The 12,508-nt window shown below is 40.4% G+C and overlaps 1 protein-coding gene across 3 annotated transcripts in view; it reads left to right on the top strand.

Moving 5' to 3' along the window:
* LAMA5 (laminin subunit alpha 5) overlaps nucleotides 1–12,508 on the top strand; it is a 211,394-nt gene that overhangs the window by 67,858 nt on the left and 131,028 nt on the right. For all 3 annotated transcript variants that reach the window (XM_087928918.1, XM_026697402.2, XM_026697403.2), the window contains exons 5-6: nucleotides 7,067–7,237; nucleotides 9,352–9,449. In XM_087928918.1, the coding sequence (XP_087785044.1) occupies nucleotides 7,067–7,237; nucleotides 9,352–9,449 (269 nt within the window). The remainder of the gene's footprint in view (nucleotides 1–7,066; nucleotides 7,238–9,351; nucleotides 9,450–12,508) is intronic.

Here is a 12,508-nt window from a genome sequence, read left to right on the forward strand (position 1 = left end):
TAAAATCTCCATTTCTAAAAATTTAAGTGCGAAGCCGAAGGAGTCTCCTCTCTCTTGCAGTTGTTCTTTCATTTTTTTAAGTTCCATTTTTAATTCCACAAGGAGCTTTTAAATGCTTTTAAACAACCAGCTGACTAATTTTAATTTGAATCACTGAGAGTCCAACACCCAAAATTCCAAAAGTCACCAAATATTCCAGAACAGTTTCTTCATGTTTCTTTCTTTTTATTTCACACTTTAAAGTTCCACTTTTCCTTTCCTGGGGCTCTGTTATTTTGTAACAAAGTTTCAGTTACAATATATCCTTTGGAAATCTTTTAAAGTTTCACAGTTACGGTAGTAAAATATTTTGAATTCCGCCACTGACTAGGTTTTAGTGAAGATTTATGAGACAAAGTCTGAAAAATACCTGAAGTATGAGAGCAGGGACAAAGAAGACATAGGAAAAATTAAAATATGGGGTCTGGAATTCAACAATCAATCAGGAATGTCGTCGAAATTCCACCGAGAAACCACTGGAAGTCTCTTTGCTTATTGATAATTAAATTTACATCCCACTCTTCTGTGGAATATAGGTTTCTGTGAGATATATTGTGCATTATACCCAGCCTCTGGTTTCTTGTTCAAATAATCTTCAAATATTCCTTATACTTTTCCTAATCATAATTTTAAGCAGATTGTAAATGTTACTGAAATAAAGGATGAGATTCATAGTGTTCCAAAGTGTAGAATAAAGATCTAATTCTATACCTGGAAGAATTAAAGGGAAAAATTTACTTTGGCCCTGTCATGCCTGCAAATTCTAGGAATGGTTAGTGGGGCATGAAGAAGGAGCAAGCAAAAAACAGGCTGGCTTGATAACATCAAATGTGATATAAAGATAAACAAAAAAAAATTGAAAGACGTTGTCAAGATAGCATGGAGAACACTTGCCTATAAAGTCAAAACCACTTTATAATGCCTTGGTAAGGCCACACGTGGAATACTGCATCCAGTTTTGGTTGCCACAATGTAAAAAGATGTTGAGACTCTAGAAGGAGTGCAGAGAAGAGCAACAAAGATGATGAGGGGACTGGAGGCTAAAACATATAAAGAACGGTTGCTGGAATTGGGTATGTCTAGTTTAATGAAAAGTAGGACTAGGGGTGACATGATAGCACTGTTCCAAGATCTCAGGGGCTGCCACAAAGAAGAGGTAGTCAAGCTATTCTCCAAAACACCTGAGGGCAGGAGAAGAAGCAATGGGTGGAAACTAATCCAGGAGAGAAGCAACTTAGAACTAAGGAGAAATTTCCTGTCATTTAGAACAATTAATCAGTGGAACAACTTGCCTCCAGAAGTTTTAAGTGCTCCAACACTGGAAGTTTTTAAGAAGACATTGGATAACCATTTGTTTGAAATGGTATAACTAAGGTTCCTCCCTCAGCAGGGGTTGGACTAGAAGACCTCAAAGGTCCCTTCCAACTCTGTTATTCTATATACATTCTATATACAAGTCACCAAGAGTCGGATGCAACCAAATGGTTAATATAGCAAGAACATACTCAGGAATGATCTTTTTTCTTTCTTCTTAGCAGATAGCTGATTCCTGGCCTTTTCCAGTCTAGTGAACTTTACCTTTTAATCATTTTTGGAACTTTCCAAAGCTGATAAAAGACTGTGGGATTTTGCACTTCATGCATCCTGTTGCAAAATTCTACTATAATCTTGAGTCATGTTGGCAGAATTGTTCCATCTGTGTGGAATGCTACGTCCCAGCTGGGAAATCTTTGCTGAGAACTGGAGGGGAAAGAGATGAGTTGTATAGGCAAAAAAGGATATTGTACAGTTGCAAGCATCTTTCCTCACAGAGCAAAACCAATACAGGTAGTCCTCGACTTACGGCCACAATTGAACCCAAAGTTTCTGCTGCTAAGCGAGACATTTGTTAAGCAAGTTTTGCCCCATTTTGTGACTTTTCTTGCCACAGTGGTTAAGGGAATCATTGCAGTCGTTAAGTTAGGAACACGGTTGTTAAGTGAATCTGACTTCCCCATTGACTTTGCTGATCAGAACATCACAAAAGGGGAATCATATGATCTTGGGACACTGCAACTGTTGTAAATATGGAAAAGGGTCGTAAGTCATTTTTTCCAAATCTCTTGTCACTTTGAATGGTCACTAAAGGGAGTGTTGTAAGTCAAAGACAACCTGCATTGTCATTAGGTAGGCAAGCATGTGTCTTTGTGGAGAAGAATTGAAACACATAATTCCATATTGATGGCTGTTGCTCATAGCAGTTTTGTAATGTCACCTTCAAGGTATAAACCTAGGTTATAGCATTTATTAAATTATAGCTAAACATTCACAAATGTTTGATGCTGAGACATGTATCTGCAGATATTCCTTAACAAGGTTGATTCTTTTTGCAATATTCTAAGCCTGTAATTTGGCTTAACATGTCAATTAGACATAGATTGTGGTCAGATTAAGTTTAAGAAAAAATATCCGACCTCACCATCTGTGGTTAATTTTATAGATAATCCTTGATTTAGGACTATAATGGAGCCTGTCATAAAGCAAAAAAGTTATAAAATGGGGTCACAGGATTGCCGGATACTGCACAAACAGCAGTAAATAACAGAATGACAGATTTGGAAGTCACCTTGGAGATCTAATCCATGCTCATGGGATGGTGGTGCCCATTGGAAGTTTGGAACTGGGTTGAAAGTACCCCTGGGGAGACCTGTCATAATTTCAAGTGGTTGCTAAGCTACCGGTCCTAAGTCAAGGCATACCTGTATATGTTGCATCTGTTGCACCTATGTAAATGTTGCATCAGTGCTTCTTTGAAAAATGTTGCAACACAATTTTGTTAATGAAGTAATGTGTGTAAATCTGAGTTCCCCAACATTTCCAGCTTTGTGGACCAGTATGTGGGAGGAGGGGAGAGGGATAATTCCATGCGAGTGGCCAGCAAGTTTGTGTGTGTGGTGTGCAGCTCCATTTTGATGAGCGGCGTGCACGCACACCTGCCGCTCACTTAAATAGTGCACACCTGCACTCAAGTGAGGATGTGTGTGTGCTCGTTGGCTGTTTCTGCAGCCTGGTTTCAAACCTGCCACCCACAGCTTGGGGACCCTTCGTGTAAAAGATAAACAGATAACAGATAATCAGAGTTGGAAGGGACCCTACACCATTTCTGACAAATGGCAGTCCCATCTCTTCTTGAAAGTGTCAACTGATGGTGCTCCCACAACTTCCTAGGACAAGCTGTTCCATTGGTTGATTGTTCTCACTGTCAAAAGGTTTCTCCTTATTTCCAGGTTAAATCTCTCCTTGTTCAGTTTCCATCCATTGTTCCTTGACTGGCCTTCAGGTGCTTTAGAAAATAGCTCTACTCTCTACTCTCTGTGGCAGCCCCTCAAATATTGGAAGGCTGCTATCATGTCTCCCCTGGTCCTTCTCTTCACTAGACTAGCCATGCCCAGTTCCTGTAACCATTCTTCATATCTTCAGATGTAATTACACAAATCATGAAAATTGATTCAGATAGTGTAAATTGTGTCAATCAGGGTCATCTGTTCCACTAATTGCACAGCTTCATGAGGGACACTCATCTAGCCAGCCAGATCAGTTGAGTCTATCCTGGTGAGCAGGAGGGTGACGTCTATCATAGCCAGTTTGTGATTATATGGAAATTCACTTTATTAGACCTTTGATTCAAATATACTTCACTTATTATTTACTTACTTCAGTTAGTCTATAACAGGGGTGTCAACTTGTGCTGTCATGTAGTTGTCATGTGACGTATTGCAGCTTCTTTCTCCTTTGCTAAACCGGGGTTGGGCATGGCCAGCACGTGATGCATCTGGGCCGTGGGCTGAGAGTTTTACACCCCTGGTCTATAACATTGTTTCTTAACCTTGGCAATTTTAAGACCCGTGGACTTCAACTCCCAGAATTCACCAGCCAGCATGATGAAGTCCATGTGTCTTAAAAGTGGTCAAGATTGAAAAACGCTTGCCAATAAAATTAAAGTTTTCCTGTGTTGTTCTTTGATATTTTGTTTTCATAGATCTGGGACAATAAATGTTGAATTTAAAGCAACATTTATCATGAACTAAATGAAATAAAATTTATATTAGACCCTGAGCCACAGTTCTGATTTGTGATCTAAAACAACCTCACGAGTTATTTTTCATCCCCAGTTGCCTCATCTATAATAAATCCAGAACACTTTATGATTTATCTGCCACGTCTGCTGTGCAGTGGAGGGAGATGAGAAAATAATTTACCTTAAGCTTTAAAGAAGTACATAAGAATCGAATTAATCCAACACTATGGACAAATTATTTCCAGATGGGAAATCAAATGGATTTTTACCCTACTTGAAACTTTTCCAGAAATCTGAAGTCTCAAAATAAAATTGGAAAGACATGAGGATTATTTTTTTCCAAGGATATTTAATTATTTCTAATTCTTCTCCCCATCTTAACTGAAAATTTGGATGATAAAATAATTGATAATATATATTATCAATAATGCTTAATGCTGATAAAAAAAGTAAAGATAAGGTTTCCCCTGCCCAGTTATTTCCAACGTTGTCTGAAGATACTTCCCTGGTCATGTAGCCACCATGATTATATGTGGAGGTGCATAGAATGCAATTACTTTCCCACCAAATTGGTACCTATTTATCTACTTGCATTCATTCATTCATTCATTCATTCAATCATTCATTCATTTATTGAATTTATATTGCTGCCTTTTCTATCATATAATTCTTCCAGAATTCAGATTGACCCCAAACTTGCTGGTCTTCCTCTAACACAGAAAACTTGATTTTGTGCCAAAATTCTGGCTAAGTAAACGGCTGATTTACAGTTTAGTTACTGTGTGTCTTTTTTTTTAACATATGTGTTTTATTTAGTTTTTATCTATTTTTATTGTAAGCCGCGCAGAATCAGATATGTGAGATGGGGTTTTGATATAAAGCAATAAAATAAATATATAAAGTCGGGAAGTATATCTAAACCAGTTCTTAATAGATGAGAAGCTTCCTTTCACTTCGTATTATTCCTAAATCCAAGGATAGGATAGGATAAGAAGAGCAAAATATTAGTCAGAGAAAAAAAAATTGGTGATATTTCACATTCAGGAAAGAAAACAAAGTAGTCAATTTTTATTGGCACCAAAAATATGCATTTTCAACCCCTTGTCCTTTCTTTCTCCCCTTTACTTCCTGTGTCTGTGCCGAACAAATACTTTTAAATTCTTTTGGTACAGTGGATGATGGTGAGTAGAAATGTCAGAAAGCAGAGACTGCCAAACAAGAAAGGAAAATTCTTCCTGTTCCTCTTTGTGATATCTTGAGTTGGTAGTAGGGTGAGGGTGTTTGTGTGGATGGGAAGGTGACTTTGAGCGACAGAGAGATTAAAAGACAAGGAAGGAGACGGTGCCAGCCAGTTGCCTGCAAGGAAGGGGGAAGGAAGGAAGATAGATCTGATTCCTTGAGGATCCAATGGGAAGGGGACAACAGCAGAAGTAAGAGAAGGTGGTAAGAATGTAGAATACTTTATTGGCCAAGTGTGACAACTGACAGATGAGAGAGAGAGATAGAGAAAGACAGAGAGATAGATAAGAGAGAAAGAGAGATAATATTCAAAGTAGGAAAAGAAGAGTTAAAAGTTTCTTTAGAAAGTAAGAGAAAATGCATAGAACTTAAACTGAGGGTGAAAACTTAAACTGAGGGTCATCTGACTATCTGTTCGTCCATTCATCCAGTTCTTGAGTCTTGTAATCCATAATATAGGTAGTGCTGAACTTTCAACTATTGTTTAGCGACTGTTCAAAATTACAACTTTATAATTTTTCAAGGACTGTTGTTTACACTTAAAACTGTTGTACCATCCCCACAGTCAAAACTGGGGTGCTTTTGCAACAGTTGCAGTGTTCTGGGGTCAGGGGATCCCCTTTTCTGACCTTCTGAGCAGCAAAGCCAATAGGGAAGCCAGATTCACTTAACAGCCATGCTGCTAGTTTAGCAACTGCAGTGACTTCACTTAACAACTGTGGCAAAAGCGGTCCTAAAACGGGAAAGAACTCGCTTAACAGCTGTCTTGCTTCATGATGGAAATTTTGGGCTCAATTGTGGTCATAAGTTGAGGATTACCTATAGTCTGATCTTCTATGCATCTGTGATCCTTTTTATAATAAAGTGTAGATATCTAGTAATTCTATTTCTTCTAGTTTCTGCCATTAACTACTGAACATTAGAGTTACTGGAGAGAGAGTTATTGCCAACTCTGAGAGTTTATGGAGTAGTGGTGGAATTCTACCGGTTTGGCCCGGTTTGGGCGAATTAGTAATAAAAAATGTTACCGTTCGGCTGAACTGGTAGTAAAAAAAACAGCTATCAGTTCGGCTGAGCCGGTATTACTTGTTTTTCCTCCCGATAATCAGCTGTTCTGACGATCAACTGTGCTGGCTTCCCCCTCACTGCCTTACTGCTTTGCCCAAGAGGCTTCCCTGAGGCCCAGGAGGCAAAAAGGGGTGCGTGGGGGGGTGTTGTACTCCCCGCGCTCCGTTTTTTGCCTCCTGGGCCTCAGGGAAGCCTCTTGGGAGCAAAAACGGCCTCCCAGGAAACTTCCCTGAGGCCCAAGAGGCCCCAAAAAACTGAGCGCAGGGTGTGTGTGTGCGCGCGCTGCAAAAACAGTTACGCTCACCTAGTCACATGGCCACGCCCACCTAGCCACGCCCACCTAGCCACGCCCACAGAGCCGATAGTAAAAATATTTGCATCCCACCACCGTTAGAGAGGGATTGCCTGAACAAAGCACTTCATTTTATGAACTGTATTTTTCTGGAGCATGTTACACAATGTATTTTTATGAGTAAACCAAGTCCGTATAATAAAAAGTGAATATATTTTTATAAGTAGTGATAAAATGCTATATAGGTCATAAAAGTTTAGGGTTTGTTTTTTACATTCAAAAGAAATCCTAGGAAAAAAAGTTGCTCTCCAATTTCTGGAAAAGTTGCATTTTAAAATTTCTCTTTGGGATGTGGGGGAATCCTTCTGCAGATTGTGGTTTCCTTGGTGAATGGACGTCCGGGAGCCATGAATTTCTCGTATTCTCCTCTTCTGAGGAATTTCACCAAAGCAACGAATATTCGTTTACGCTTCTTGAGAACCAACACTTTGCTCGGACACCTGATGGGGAAGGCCTTGAGGGATCCCACTGTGACCAGAAGGGTGAGATGCTTCTACAGTTTCCTTTTAATTGTCAACCTAGTCACTGCTACTAGTCCAGTTGTTTCTGGAGATGGATGTGAAATTAATGTTAATTATAAACCAACTGTTTTGGAAAATCATCACAAGCCAGTTTGTTGTGGTGGTTAAGGTTCTGGTCTAGAAACCAGGAGATGGTGAATTCTGGTGCCTCTTTAGGCATGAAAGTTGGCTGGTAATTTGGGGCCAGTCACCAGGAGACTATAAGTTCTAGTCTCACCTTAATTATGAAAGCTGGCTGGATAATTGCCCAGGAGACTGAGTTCTAGTCCTGCCTCAAGGATGAAAGTCTACTGGGTGACTTTGGGCCAGTCACTCTCTTTCAACTTTCGTCACAGGGTTGTTGTTGTGAGGAATATAGAAGGAGGAAGGTGTTTTATGTTTGTTCACTGCCTTTGAGTTATTGATAAAGTAATAAAGGCAGGATAAAAATGCAATCAGTAAAGAAGAGAAAGAAGGCCTTAATATTTCAGTGCCTTTATCGGTTTCTAATCAAGCCAAGCAGGTAACAAATTGTTAACATGTGTGTGTGTGTGTGTGTGTTCATATATCCATAATCTAACAATACAATACTTTTTTGCTTTTACTGTGGAAATCTTGTCTGATTAATTAATCTTATTTTACAACATGTTGACAATATATATATGTAATATAATATACATAATAGTGTCCTTTTAGATATATCCAACACCTTCTCTGGATAGAGCAATCAGTATAGTTAATTTTAAAAAGCAGGATAGATTCAGCATAGAATCATCTTTAGATGTAAACAGAATGTAAACAGTAAAAACCACGGAAAACAAAATAGTGACAAAATGAGAAGTTCTTTATCTGATGCTGAAAAGATAGATCCTGAGTAAGTCTGTAGGCATCTGTAGGCATCATTCCTCTTTCTCGAGTAGATATTTCCCATGCTTCATTGGCCAGAGGTCCTGAGAGAAAGCTATCTGTAGGGTAGACGTTGAGTCTTCATAACCGCTTTCCTGACATTTGTACATACAGTGCCTGTAGCCTTGACTTATGACCATTTGTTTAATGACTGTTAAAAAAGGGACTGTTGACCACTCCTTGCACGTGGCAACCATCGCTGCCCCCTGCAATCGCATGATCAAAATTCAGGTGCTTGTCAACCGGCAGATATTTACGACGGTTGCAATGCCTGAGGTTCACAGGATTGCCTTGTGCAACTCTCCCACTCAGCAAAGTTAATGAGGGAAAGCGGATTTGCTTAAAAACTACACAATTTGCTTAATAATTGTGGTGATTCAGATAATGACCTCAGCAAAGAAGGCTGTAAATTGGGCGTGAGTCATTTAATGGATGTTCCAGGCCCGACTGTGGTCATAAGTCAAGTAATAGTTTTGAGTCCTCAGTCACTTCTGTTTCTTTTTACCATTTTTGGCGTAAAGCTCTTGGCAGATCCATGATGTCGTCCTAAAGTTATTTTGTCGTAATGGTGACATGGCTACCAGGCCATTATAATCTTGCAGCCTTAACCCACCACCTAAATCAGTGATGGCTAACCTTTTTGTTGTCGCATGCCAAAAGTGCCTGCACCCATAATGCAATGCACGTGTGACCCCCCCCATGTTCCCCCACCCCTGTGTATGCGCGTGAGACCCCCCCCATGTTCCCACGCTCCCTCACCCCCTGTGCATACATGGGAACCCCCTGCACTCCCCCTGCCCCCCTGCACATGTATCTCCCACTTACGCCCCACCCTCACGCATGCACGACAGATACCCGAAAATCAGCTGGCTGGTAGGAGGTACGCGCACATGCGCAGTGGAACTGAGCTGGGGTGACAGCTCACGTGCCCGCAAAGATGGCTTTGTGTGTCACTTCCGGCGCGTGTGCCATAGGTTCGCCATCACGGACCTAAATCATCAGGTTGGGAGATTACCAAGCATAACCAAGCTCTGAATGTTGCTCTTCTTTACTTGTAAAATCCTTATTTGGTTGGCCAACCAAGACTAGTTTTGCCCTTGAGTGAATATTTATACCTCATGATTTTCTAACACTAGTGAGAATGCTGGAGCGTTTTTTCCAAACTGACGTAGGAACCTCTGATTTTCTAGTATTACTACAGCATTAAAGATATCAGCATTGGAGGGCGCTGCGTCTGCCATGGTCATGCTGACGTGTGTGATGCCAAGGACCCTAAAGATCCTTACAGGTAAGTCTTCTTTGAAAAAGCACCTTAATTAAGTAAATCGGTATGTAAAGTATCTAACCCATTTTTGAAGGGAACGCAAAGGGACCCTAAACATCAATGTAATTGTCAATGTAAATTTACATTTATAAATTTACAATTTATATCAAAACAGAAATTAGAAACTGTGTAAAAGTATATAATAAATAAATGGATCATTCAGTAAAAGAGAATGGGCGTTGATAGAAGTTACCCTTTCTATCTATGCTGCGAGAAAGCCCAGGATAGGATGGGTTGACTCCTTCCTATGATGGCATTTAGCTGACTCCGTACTAAGATATAATAGCCAGCCCCCGGAAGAGACCCCAGCTTTGGTGAAGATATTTGACAGACTGAAAGGTGTCTCTGAAAGCACAAATGAATACAGAAATATGACTTACCCTCTCTGGACAAATCAAGGGAGGGACTGGGCTCTCTCGCAGCATAAATAGAAAGGACGTTCAGGGTAACTTCTACCAATGTCTATTCTCCTCCATGCTGCATTGAGAGCCCAGGATGGGACATACCAAAGCTTGCATGTCCACAGGTGGGTCCTCGTCCGGCTCATCACACCGACTGTTGAACCACTCATTGAAGCACCCGTCTGCCGAAGGCTGCAGTTGCCGAGGCAAAGACATCCAGATGGTAGTATCTGATGAAAGGAGACGGAGATGTCCACATGGCTGCACAACAGATCTCCTCCAAGGGTGCCAAGTGGCCGCGTTTCTGGTAGAGTGCACCGTCAGACCTCGAGGTACCAGAAGGGCCACAGCTTTGTAGGCCTGCTCAATGCAAGATCTGACCCACCTGCTAATAGTAGGAGAAGAGGCCTTGTGCCCCAAGTGAGAAGGGAAAAGGAAACAAAATGGCCTCAGACTTCCTGAAGGAGGAAGTGCGCTTAATGTATATTCTAAGAGCCCTACCTATGTCTAGCGAGTGCCACTGCTGCTCTAAGTCATGGTGCAGGAGGGGGCCACACGATCAGCTGGCTGATGCTGGTATCGGTTTGTCGATCGCTTTTTACGACCGCTCAAACCGCAGGTGTGGGGGAGGTCTACAGACGCTGCCCAACTTGCATGAACAGCACTCTGGCAACGCTGCTCCCAACCTTACTTGAAACGAGGAAAAACAATACTGAAAATCGCTGGTGAGTGTTATCTAACAGAAATTGTCAGAGACACAGCTACTGACTGAAAGGAGCTGAGTCAAAAGCTGGGGTCTCTTCCGGTGGCTGGCTTTTATATCTTAGTACAGACTCAGCTAAATGACATCATAGGAAGGAGTCAACCCCATCCTGGGCTCTCGATGTAGCATGGAGGAGAATATATATATATATAGCTCAGAATTGAACTGTGGAGTCCTTGGTGCTTGTTGAGTTTGGTTGTTTCCTTGTAGATATTTCATTACCCAACTAGGTAACATCATCAGTGCTAGTGAATATGGTTTCCTGATTATATTCTTGTCTTTTCTTGTCTTGTCTTGTCTTGTATTCGTGGAAGTATGGCTTTCTTCTTGGTAGTTCCATAATTAGGACATTATTTTCTGCTTGATTGTTTGTCTGGTATTAATCCCTGTTTATCTAGGCTTAGGCTGCTACAGAAGATATGTTTTCTTTTTGGCATTATTGACTGTCTTTTTTGAATGTTGTGTAAATGTAGTTCACCTCTATGTGTCTATGAATGGCTGAATATATCCAAATTGATCATATTCTTCAGCATCCTCATAGCCACTATGACTGGTACTGTGATATACGAATAGACCGATTTCAGCAATATTTTAAGATGATCAAAGGCAAGAATCTCAATCCATTAAATTAATAACGTGATGAAGTACACAGCAACTATTCTCACTCCCTTCATTCTCTTAATTCACTGGCCTAGAATGTAGGAATGCTGTTTCACTTCCAGGTACTGGTTATATATTAGATATATTAGAACAATTCAATGGGGTAAGGTCCTATTACTTGTTCCAGGTTCTGTTCACCTAGCAGCTCGAAAGCACGCAAATGCGAGTAGATAAATAGGTACCACTTTGGTGGGAAAGTAACAGCTTCTATGCACTGGCGTATAGCCATGCTGTCCAGATGACTGCAGAAGTGTATTCCTTTAATACAAACCCAAATATAGATGAGAGACTGAATACTGTGGTGAACTACATAATGCAAGAAGGGGCTTAGATTACTGAATTACATCAATGCAATAATTTCTCACACAAGCAGCATCTTACAGGTAGCCCTTGATTTATAACAATTCATTTAGTGTTTGGTTCAAAGTTATAGCCGAGCTGAAAAAGGGGACTTATGACCATTTTTCACACTTACAACCATTACAGCAGCCCCATGGTCACATGATCAAAATTTGGATGCTTGGCAACTGACTCATATTATGACAGTTGCGGTGTCCCGGGTTCATGTGATTACTTTTTGACAGCTTCTGATGGGAAAAATCAATGGGGAAGTCAGGTTCATTTTACAGCTGTGTTACTAACTTAATAATTAAAGCGATTCACTTAACAACTGTGGCAAGAAAGGACTTAAAATAAGGCAAATGTCACTTAACAAATGTCCTACTTAGCAACGTAAATTTGGGGCTTGTTTGTGGTTGTTAAGTCAAGGACTACCTGTACTTAAGATTTCACAATTAGGAGTGGAGCCATATATGGAGAGAAAAATGCCCATGAAACAGACTAGTTTCAAAAAGGGCTGAGCAAAATGATAGCTAACATAAAATGGATGATTTAGAGAGCAAGAGAACAGGAGAAGGTTTAATTTTGCATCTTGGGTACATCAAGGCCTTTGACATATTAAATCATGCCTGAATCTGGTTCTTATTATGACTAATGGGTGTAGCACAACCGTCAATTATTCTTCTGTGGATACCTGAGCCAAAAACTGTGGTGAGCCAAAAACTACTGTTAAGAACTATGCCTAGAGAATAGACAGGGTACGTAAATAAAGTAAGGATGAATACGGTCGTGATCTCATATCTGTTTAAGTTATATATTAAATACATTCGAAGAATGAAAGGATTGGAAAGGATGACATC

The sequence above is a fragment of the Pseudonaja textilis genome, chromosome 3, assembly GCF_049901715.1.
Source record: "Pseudonaja textilis isolate UNSWEBS1 chromosome 3, rPseTex1.2, whole genome shotgun sequence".
Taxonomy (NCBI): Eukaryota; Metazoa; Chordata; class Lepidosauria; order Squamata; family Elapidae; genus Pseudonaja; species Pseudonaja textilis.